Here is an 11650-nt window from a genome sequence, read left to right as displayed (position 1 = left end):
AGCAAAATATCCCAAGAAGTACAGACTTCCTGGGATTACTTTATACAAACCTACACCTGACTAGAGGGTAAACATGCCTAGAGGCGCTTATAGCGCCTGGTTGAGGTATCATATAGAAGCAGGGGCAATCTTGCCCTTGTATGACTTTTTCTGAGGGGTGGACAATTATTTCGAGGTTGCCCCTTTCCAAATAACACCCAAAGGATATAAAGTACTTTCAACACTCTATATCTTATATAATCACAAAAAATGGCCTGTACCTACTCCTCATGAGATCAACTATCTCTTCGATCTCAAATCCAACCCGTATCAGAACAACACCGGGTTCTTCCATTTCTACCACCAGGAATCTGCTCGCACATTCCTGAGTGACATTACCTACAAGTCCAATGTAGGAAGGTACTTCAAAGAGTACTTCCTCAGGATAGACTTGGGCCACAGCCTTGGCCAGTATGATATATATACAAAAAAGCATCAAGGAGCTAGTCACGGAAAGCAATTTAAGGCTGGTCGGTCTTTTAGAACCTCATTAGGAAGTGAGGGAATCTACCGCGGGGAGTGCCACTAGAAAGGGCACTGAAGGACAAGAAAACCCCAAGTAGCAGTAGGATGTGTCACAACCCCAGAGGCACCGACCAATGGGAGTGACCATTCAAGAACCGTCCCCTAACACTCAAGCAGCTAATTCTCCTACCCAACATGGGAGGGGAAAACAAAAGCTACCAGAATATATTGGTCCCATACTTGAATCTTCCGACGAGAACGATATAGATTTCTTACCTTTAAATAAATTGCCCATCACTTATCATTTATTTGATAGGGATGGAAACTTTAAATTTATGACCAGTAGTTTTAGCTTGGACTTCTTCGAGGTAGGTAGTGAGTGTAGCAGTAGCTCTTTAGATAATGTAGCGACCGGTAATAATAGTTCAAGTATACTACTTAGAATTTCTTTTTAGTTTGTTCCTTTATTGTGCCAAACTATTTCTTGACATATCTACCCATTTATTTTTGTTTTGTAGTCATGCATCCGACGACGCCTTCGATATCTACACTTCTGCAGACGCTCCAACGAGCAAGAAGAAGTCGAGCAGAAGGCACCCTGGAGAAGGCAGTGGGGAACCTTCAAAGAAAAAGGCTCGACCAGAGGTCACTCCAGATCCCATTCCTTCCAGATCAACAACTCCTCCTCCTCGCACTGATCCTTCCACCGACCAAACATGAAGATCTTTGGCTGCAAAATTGTTGAGCAATGCTTATATCTCAACAAACGACACACTGTAGAGATTTTCCAAGCATTGTTGCAGCCAGGAGGCCTTTGCCTATCTTCCTTCATTCAAACCTAGCAAGGTCCTTGCTCGTGAGTTCAATGAACTCCTCAGTATAAGTTTCTTCTGTACTATGTTTTAGTCAAACAACATTTCCTTTGATTAGCTCTAAATGCTTCATTCTTCTATTGTTCGTAGGGTATCTTGACCATGAACAATGGCTGGCGCTGTGCTGAGGAAGTCGGTGTAAAGCATGTTGAGGAGATCAAGGCATGGGAAGCCAAGGAAAAGGCAGCTGCCGAGGAATTCAAGGCATGGGAGGCCAAGGTTAAGGAAACTGAAGACAGAGTTGTCGTTTTATCCGAGGAGCTGAAGAAGAGCCAAGAAGATCTGGCCAAGGTTGTTGCTACCAAGGAGAAGTTTAAGGATGCCTCTGAGACCAATTACAAGGAAGCAGCCAAGCTTCAAGAGAATCTGGAGGCAAGCATGAAGGAGGCCACTAGTCTAGAGGAGCGAGTCAAGCTACTTGAGGAGAAAAACTCCCAAAACTTGGAGAGGTTTTGAGGAGCCACCAACTGCTTCTACATGTTTTGGAAGAACAACCCAGAGGAAAACTTTGACTTCTTTCCCGAGCAGATAAAACAACCCGAACTCGCCAAGTGTGTTACTCACTTAGAGAAGGAGAAAAATGCGCAATAGATTCTTCTGAAATTTCCTTAGCAACAGGCATCGATGGTGTCGATCAAGAAGCCGGACCTTCAGTCAACCAACAGTCTCAGCAGGACCCCCCTCCAGGTCCTCCAGCTACATAGTAAAAATTTTGTTTTGTAATTACAACACCCGAACAAACCGTTCGCGGTGTTAAGAAAATTTGCTGCCTAAGGCAGCTTTACTTTTCTTTTAATATTTTTAATTACATCCGAGCAGCAGTTGCTCACGGTGTAAAGACATTTCATTGTGATATTATAATATACTCTCATTGCTATTATAACATCTACTCGTATGACTGAACTTAGCATAAGACTTTATTAAGATTTCACAAAATTAACTAAAATTTTGAAAAATGCTCTAAGTGTCATAGTATGCTTTCCATTATTTCGCCCATGTGTTTACATATGTTTATGTTGATATACTTTGCTCGCTTAGTATCTTATATGCCCCCCAAGTGATCGAGGAGCTTAAGGTTCTCGGTCACTTACCATGACCAATACATGTTCAAACATTACTGCTCGCGTACTTATAAATGATCAATGATAATATATCAAAACAACACACGTAATGAACAAATACTTGTTATAAATACAATAATTGGCAAGAATAACTGGCTGCGCAGAGTTCCTTTTATTTCTCATAATAAAATGGACAAGGTTCGTGTCTGTAAAAGTGATCAAAAATTGATCTTACAGTTATGAGCGACTAGCCATCTAACTGACTAGCCCTTGTTGACAAACTTGTAAAAAGTAAAATTAATACAAGCCAACTCTTTAAAAAGAATTGTTCATTGGTAATACTTGCGCGGGTGTTTTCCATTCCAAGAGCGAGGAACAAGATCTCCATTTAAGCGAGCAAGTTTGTATGTGCCTGGTTGAAGGATTTCTTCAATTTGATATGGACCTTCCTAGTTTGGTCTGAGTACTCCAGCAGCCTGATCACGAGTGTTCAGAAAAAATCTTCTCAGTACCAAGTCTCTCACGTCAAACTTTCTTTTGTGTACTTTAGAGTTAAAATATCGAGCGACCTTTTGTTGATAAGCTGCATCTCGAAGTTAAGCCTGCTCGCGCCTTTCATTGACCAAGTCCAAAGACTCCATTAATAATTGGTTATTCATATTCTGGCCGTATGTCAGCCATCTATGCGATGGTGGATCTAACTCAACAGGTAACATGACTTTATACCCATAGGCCATGGAAAATGGTGTATGGCCTGTTGATGTTCGGTGAGATGTTCTATACGACCATAACACTTCTGGAAATTCTTCTGGCCATGCTTCTTTTGCTTCTTCAAGCCTTTTCTTTAGTGTGTCCTTCAGAGTTTTGTTAACAGCTTCAACCTGCCCGTTGGCTTGTGGGTGAGCGACTGACGAAAAGCTCTTTGTGATACCATGTCCTTCGCAGAAATCGGTGAAAAGGTCGCTGTCAAATTGTGTGTCATTATCTGAGAAATTTTTTTTCGGCAACCCATATTGGCATACAATGTTTTTGACAACGAAATCCAATACTTTCTTGGTTGTGATTGTTGCGAGTGGCTCAGCTTCAGCCCTCTTAGTAAAGTAGTCGACAACAACTATTTCATACTTGACATTCCCTTTTCCTCTAGGCAAAGATCAGATTAGGTCAATTCCCTAAACCACGAATAGCCATGGGCTTTGCATCTGCTTGAACTCATTTGGGGCTGCTCAAGGTATCTTGGAAAATCGTTGGCATTTGTCACACTTTTTAACAAATTCCATAGAATCATCGATCATTGTAGGCCAGAAATACCCTTGTCAGAGAATCTTCTTTGACAAAATTTTCCCTCAGCGTGATCTCAACAGAACCCTTCATGTACTTCTCGCATCAATTCCTTAGCTTTTTCCTTAGAGACACACCATAATAAAGGCATAAAGTATCCTCGTCTACATAAGACTCCATCGAACAAAATAAACTGAGTCGATTGCCTTTGAAGCATCCTTGCTTTATTCCTATCTACTGGTAACAATCCTTGTTCGAGATATTGTATAATGGGAGTCATCCATGTGTCAAACACTTGTATTATTAGTGAGGATTCTTCTTCTTGAATGCTTGGTGCCAATAAACGTTCGACCAGTACGATTCTTAAAGTGTTAGCATCTTTGGCACTTGCCAACTTGGCTAAGGCATTGGCGTTTGAATTCTGGTCGCGAGGTACTTGCTAGAGAGTATACTTTTCTCAAATTGTGCTAGTAAATCCTTTGCCTTGTTTAAATAAATAATCTGATTAACTACTAGCTAGGAGTCACTATATATTTCTAGTGACTTTATGTGTTAGGAACGAGTTTCCTAATACGCAGCGGAAAGGTGGTGTGGTTGGCCCAGTGTACAACAAAATTTTTGTAACATATTTAAACTACCTTTAAATATGCGGATCCATTAATATGCATATATTAATCATAAGCAAGATACTAATAGAAATCATACCTCTTGAAGCCTATCAAGTGTCCTTGCTATCTTTTCGTATTTAGAACGATCTTCCTATCCAAGCCGCTCCCACGTACTCACACCAAGATCTTCCAAAGCGTTCTCTACACCTCAAGAAATGTGTGGGCACTTAGAGAATGAAGGATAGTTTATTTGTGATTCTTCTTGATGTACTCAACTCATGAGATCAAGAGAATAGGCCTGAGAATTGGTTCTTTATTTTCAGGGAGAGAAAACTATCGTTCTATTTTCACAGAGCGAATATTGTCAGAGTAGTCTCACTCTCTTTTCTTTTTCTTATCTGAATTATTTTCTGATCAGTCATACTTACCAGAAAAAATTCAAAATTTAAAAATTAAATCTGTAACCATTTTACAATTTAATTTTTAATTAATTAATTATTCCATTAATGAAAAAATCCAAAAAACAATTTTTTGAATTATCCATTAATTAATTAATTAATTAAACAAATAAAATTGAAAATCCCATCCCTGAAAATGCCAGCCCTTACACGCCACACACAGTCCTGGACTATGTGTGAACGTGTAGCTTCCTAATTTCTAGGGATATTGGTTTTTCAAATTTTATTTAATTATTTATTCAAATTTCTTTGTCAGATAAGTTCTAACAACCTGATAACTAATTCAAATTTGAATTCAAATTAATTATCAAATATAATTAATTATTTGAATAAATATTAATCTTTTAAATTCAAATCCAATTTGAACTTATCAGATTATTTTCTCCCACTCAAATAAAGATATTTAATTAATTCTACCAATTAATTAAATCCAAAATTTTCGAAAATAAATATTTAATTAATCATAATTTCGAAAATTACAATTAATTAATTATTTAATTAAATTTCGAAATTTAATTTAATTATTTAGTATAATTTCGAAAATTATATAATAATTAAATATTAATTAATTTTGTTAACTACAACTAATTTGTAATTAATTAATTAATCACTATTATCATATAATTGTATATTTGGCCTGAAGAACAAACTTCTTCTTAAATATGTCTTTAAACTATTTTCCCTTCATATCAACTCTTACCTTGAACAGTGTTGATAGAGCCGCTATGGGGACCTATGGACCTATAATTCCAAGCTCCAATAAATTTGAGATTATTAATTAAACTCTTTAATTAAATAATCTTAATTTATTAATCTCATGATTATTCCACTATAAATATGAGATTGAACTCTTGTAATTATAGACATTTCATTTACTGAGTACTTTATAATCATAAAGCGTCCATTGATTTAATCATTGCATACAACTTGACCCTCTAATAATGGTTCATAATTAATCGGGAATAAAATTACCGTTTTACCCTTTTAATTATGTCTTGTTTCCTTAAGTACCATTGACTCTACTAGTGAAGGTTAATTCATAACTAAATTATGAATTTGAGCTCAATAACCTTTCAGTCCCAAAAGTCAACCCTTAAGAGAACCATCATTCAATCTCTTGCGAGAAGGTATAGATTCCATATCTGTATACTATGTCCCCAGCCATCTATATTAATGAGTTCCCAAAACAAAAGTTTTTAGCCTGATCATTCTGACAGACCCTAACAAGCGAATCAAAGAACTCATATAACATAAACAGGAGTTCATAGTAACCTCAGGATTAAGATCTATTTGTATATGATCATCAGTTGATATATTTATTTAATACTTCGAAACGGTATTTAACTAAGTATTAATAAACATATCTGGTCCAGTTCTATATATTCTCAATATATAAAGCACCTCCACTAAAGTGTCCTACCACACTAGTGATCCGGATCTAGATCACATGTATTCATAATACTAGTGGACCGTACTTGCAGTAATTAATCTAAAGATTCCATAACTTTATTTTACTGCGAACTATTCAAGTTCATTTATCTCAAACACAATCCTCTCGTACTAATATGTGTTTGAGATTACATTCATGAACTTAGGAATTTTCCTGATATTTACATAATATTATCATAGAATAATATAGTCCATAAAATATATGCATAACAAATTCAATTTATTTATTTATTTCATAAAAACAATGTCTACTACATATGCTTTCAGGGCACATTTCCAACATTATGTTCATATCCTTTGCAAGTCTTAATCCTGTGAGTACAGCCCGTACTCAGCTTCATTGTTGGAGGCTGTAAAGTTGAATCTGATTGCACAGTTAAACTGATGTCCCTCGGGGGTGAGTAAGATTAGCCCTGCTCCCGCGTTGTGCTCGTTAGAGGACCCATCTATAAATAGTTTCCAGGCAGGGATTTGATATTGATTATCAGTCTCTATCATTAGTTTGTTGGCAGGGAGTCCTATGAATTCAACAACAAAATATGCTAAGGCTTGTCCCTTTATGGATGCTCGTGGTGCATAGGAAATTTCAAACTGCCCCAACTCAACTGCCCATTTTAATAATCGACCAGCGGCTTTCGATTTTTGTAAGACTTGCCGTAGTGGTTGGTCGGTAAGCACTATTATGAGGTGACCTTGAAAGTAGGGTCGCAGTTTTCTAGACGCCAGTATCAAGCAATTTCTCTATGGGCGGGTATCGTACTTCTACTCTCACTAGCCTTTTGCTTACGTAGTATACTATTTTTGAATGTTGTCTTCCTCTCTGATTAAAATAGCACTAGCACCATACTCTATTATGGCTAAGTAGATGTACAAAGTCTCTCCTTCGATCGACTTAGACAAAATAGGCAGTTGTGACATGTGGACTTTGAGCGCTTGAAAAGCCTGTTCGCATTCTTCTGTCCATTCAAACCTTTTGTTTCCTGTGAGTAGATTAAAAAATGGGACATACTTGTCCATAGACTTAGATATGAATCTACTCAGGGCAGCAGTTCTTTCTGTCAGACTTTGCACATCTTTGACTTTGGCCGGTGACTGCATCTCAATCAGTGATCGAGGAATTGTAGCATTCTCTGGCTTATCGCTGGTTTCCCAACACGCACCCAACTCTTGCATCAGTTGGAAACTTCATGGCCAGATGCTAGACCGAAGTTATGGCTCGTAGATCGACGAGTATGGGTCTCTCAATCATAGCATTATATCACTACAACAATATTTAGTATATATTACATTAAAGAATAGCATATATTTAGAAGTGCTATTATTAAGTGGGGGATTAAAACACACGGATCTGAATAGTGGGGATTAAAAACACACGGGTCTGATTTTGGCGCCATATGACTAAAAACTCAGGCGCCAAAATGAATTTCTGCCGAATTCCCTTTCTCTCAGCCTTTATCTAAGTTACCCTTTCTCTCAGCCTCTATCTCTCACTCAGGAAGCCCTCACCGCCCTCATGAGGTCTCTCCGCCCTTAACTCATCTCTGCCTCACCGCCCTCACGAAGTCTCTCCGCCCTTAACTCATCTCTGCCTCACCGCCCTCACGAAGGAGAGAGCGAGAAAGGGAGTCGCACACAGATATGGTGGGTCAGATTGTTAAAGCGAGGAGGGATGGAGGCATGCATGACGTGCCCTCTTTGTAATAAGCTCTTGAGCGAAGCTACTACCATCTCTCTCTGCCTCCACAAGAGTATGTTCCTTCTCTCGACTCTTTCTCTCGTCAATTCTTCTTTTCTCTCAAGTTTTTCGATGATTTTTGTGATCTGGGTTTGCTTTGTTTTTGCGTTTTGTGTGTCTGCGTTTTGTGTGTCTGCGTTTTGTGTGATTTTTGCGTTTTGCGTTTCGATCCCAAGAAATGGGTGAGCTCGGCGTGTCAGACTCGGCACCCGGAGGACTCAGTCGATTGTGTAGTTTGTGCTACCTTTTGAGCTCAATCTCTTGGCAATGAGTTAATAGATTTTTGGAATAAATTACAAGAAGGCAGGGCACCCTTTTGGTTAAAACGTCTCGTTTTTGCTTTTTCTGCTTAAAAATAAATGTAGATATTATGAATAGATTATTGCTAATGTGAACAATGGAATTATGTTGAGTTATATGCATGGATATACGCACACATAACTGAAATAGTTGCCTAAATATATATATTCTGCTTTGCAATATGTTGTAGAGCATTACTATAAATTATAGTAGCAAGTTCACATTGATATACCCACGTTTCAGTACATTTACTAATGTAATTGGTTTATATAATTTACATGGGTAGACAGTTGTTACCGGCTTAGCTTTGTTTATATGGTTTGAGATTTTAGCTTCTCACTTGATACATATGAATAACAATACTCTTCTCTTCAAACAATTGGTTTTAATATGCAGGCTAAAGGATCATCAGCTGAATCTATAGCTGCTCTGGCCAAAGTTGATACTGTTAAGCAGAGAATGGAAGCTGCTTATGAGACATTGTAGGTGGGTATTTTATCATAGAAGTTATAATCAGTGCAGTATTGGAAAATGTTGATGTTGCATTTGATTTACTCATTGATGGATCAACAGGATGCTGCTGGGTTAACTCAATTAAGTTCAACTGTGGAAGATGTTTTTGCCAGTGGTGATCTTCCAAGGGCTGCAGAAACCTTAGCCAACATGAGGCATTGCTTGTCTGCTGTTGGGGAGGTAATATTTTTATATAAATTGTTTTAACATTATACTCTACATTTGATTTTATAATTTTTGATGATTTTAACTTGATATTTTATTTTTTGTTTTGCTCATTTTATTGTTGCTGAATTTGCTAATGTGAGAAAGCAACTCGAGGTCCTAGAGGATAGGCTAGATGCAATGGTGCAGCCACGTTTAACAGATGCATTATCCAGCCGGAAGGTCACCAAATTTCTTACAACACTTTTTTTGCCTATGGCTTGCTTTCTATTCAATTTATCTCCTATTGATTCCTTTTAGTACATACCATACGCAACTTGAATAACTTACATCTATTATCATCCTGCAGATAGACATTGCTCAAAATTTGCGGGGTATTCTCATTCGAATTGGAAGATTCAAATCACTGGAGCTACATTACACAAAAGTTCACCTAAATCCCATAAAACAGCTCTGGGAAGATTTTGATTCAAAACAACGTGCTATTAAGCTTGCAAATGAGAAGATTGAAGCTGAAAGGCTGTCAAGCCATGAGTTTCAATCAAGCTCTTCGACAATTTCATTCGCAAGTTGGTTGCCAAGCTTCTATGATGAGTTGATTCTTTATCTTGAGCAAGAGTGGAAGTGGTAAATTCTTCTGACTATATATTTTTTTAAGCACCGAGGAACATCTTGTTGATACAAAGAAGCTATCACTGAATTTAAGCACTGAGCTTAAACTGTCATCTGCAGGTGTATGGTTGCTTTTCCTGAGGATTATAAAACTCTTGTACCAAAGCTACTGATCGAGACAATGGAAACTATTGGAGTAAGCTTTATTTCACGTATCAACCTTTCAATTGGAGAAGTTGTTCCTGAAACAAGAGCTTTGGGAAAAGGTTTGTACGGACTTGTTTTTATGGTGCTTTTAAATTTTGTAGGCATTTAATATTATATGATATCTTTCAATTGGACACGCTTTAAGTCATGCAATTTTATTTTTGGCAATTTATAAATTATCCTATCAATGTGTTTCTTTTTATTCAGGTTTATTAGATATTATGTCTGGTGACATGCCAAAGGGAATTAAGATTCAAAGGAAACATTTGGAGGCATTGATTGAGTTACACAACGGGACACAGACTTTTGCTAGAAATATTCAGCATTCCTTTTCAGATTCTGATCTTCGAGTTCTAATGGATACACTGAAGGCAGTGTACTCTCCCTTTGAATCATTTAAACAAAGGTAAGCAATCATAAACTTTTTTGCACTTCCACATTCTTCTAAAATATCTAGGTTTTTTTTTTTGAAAACTTTTTTCTGTTATTTTTTCTTCGTTATATACTAGATTCTGTAAATGCTATGTTCATTTTTTGATTAATGATTGAATATGTATATAAGGAATGGTCAGAGACTGATAAACCTTATTCTCTTTTGCAGAATTTGAACCACAAAAATATTGTGAAATATCTTGGATCCTTAAAGACTAAGACTAAGAGTCACCTCCACATAATTCTTGAGTAAGTGGATGTAAAACTTGTGTATGATATTTAATTGTGTGACTTTTATTTTGGAAAGTCCTATTATTTACTCTGGTTAAAATTTGTAGATATGTGGAAATTGGTTTCTGTTTGGCTCATGAATCAATACCAGAGATAGGATTTATTATTTTTGCCTTCTGACTTGTTTTAGATACTTAATCAGTAGTAAGCCAGTCATATTACTGTGTTTGGAAGCACTGAATTATACAGAAAACTTTTCAAACTGCATATAAATGGATAAAACAAAATAAAAACGTCGTTTGCAATTTATTACTTGAAATAGAATGCAAATTGACCTTTTATTTAAAAAGAAAAAAATTAATATATATATTTTTGAAAGATAGATCTTAATATATTGAGTGCATATCTATGCATGGTAGCTCTTGGGCCTTTTCTCAAGTCTCTTGAATCTGCCAAATTAATTTTGAGGAGATTGATTTTAGCTCTAGTGGGTCAATGATCAAAATGAATCAAAGTTAGGCCCCAAAGGCATAGTACTAATTACTTATATAATTTTTTTTTTTTATGTAATTAGTGGAACAAACTCTCAATCATGTAAAAAGAATTTCAGGATAAAAAAATGAATTAATCAACTTCTGTTCGTTGAAAGTGGTAACTTTAAAATGATCATTTTGCTAATATATACCAATAGAGAGCAGTCATGATTGAGACTGAATCTAGTGTAACTAATATAATAAACATTAGCTAAACAATGTTCATTACTAATTAAACTTAGAAGTTAGAATGGTTATCTTTTGATGTGAAAGATTGAGTTGTATATAATAATTAAGAAAAATTATTATCTAATAGTTTAAAATAAATAATTATCTAAAATAATAGAAAAAGATGTTAAAATATTTTATTATCTCTGGTATAAATATTTTATTTATTTTCTATCTTTAGTTCGAACATTATGACGCCACTCATAGTCTAAAATATGGTTTGGTAGTGATACCTAGAGAAATTTTTGAAGTCAATGTGTTGGTTAAAGTGATTGAAAATTTCAGGAAATAGTGTATAGCTTTATGTGTGTTGGCTAAACTTTCTACTAAGGAGCATCGATTTATAATTCAGTTTGCTGCAACAGCTTGAAGTTTTAGCTGGTCTGCTAGCTTCTCAGTTTTTCTGTTGTTTTGGCTAGTTTGGTGAGGCTTGTTGTTATTAGCCTCTGTAGTTAGTGTTT

The 11650-nt window shown here is 36.2% G+C and overlaps 1 protein-coding gene across 1 annotated transcript; it reads left to right on the top strand.

Annotated features, from left to right (window-relative positions):
* The first annotated feature begins 1478 nt into the window (after positions 1 to 1478).
* On the top strand, positions 1479 to 10401 carry LOC133791888 (conserved oligomeric Golgi complex subunit 7-like). Its single transcript, XM_062229796.1, has 7 exons — positions 1479 to 1748; positions 8665 to 8715; positions 8842 to 8961; positions 9052 to 9168; positions 9296 to 9573; positions 9679 to 9824; positions 9973 to 10401. The coding sequence occupies exons 1-7, from the start codon at positions 1479 to 1481 to the stop codon at positions 10173 to 10175; spliced, it is 1185 nt and encodes a 394-aa protein (XP_062085780.1). The 3' UTR covers positions 10176 to 10401.
* The last annotated feature ends 1249 nt before the right edge of the window (positions 10402 to 11650 follow it).

Source organism: Humulus lupulus, chromosome 7 (assembly GCF_963169125.1).
Source record: "Humulus lupulus chromosome 7, drHumLupu1.1, whole genome shotgun sequence".
NCBI lineage: Eukaryota > Viridiplantae > Streptophyta > Magnoliopsida > Rosales > Cannabaceae > Humulus > Humulus lupulus.
The sequence above is the reverse complement of the archived record's forward strand: the minus strand, read 5'-3'. Positions and strand labels throughout refer to the sequence as shown.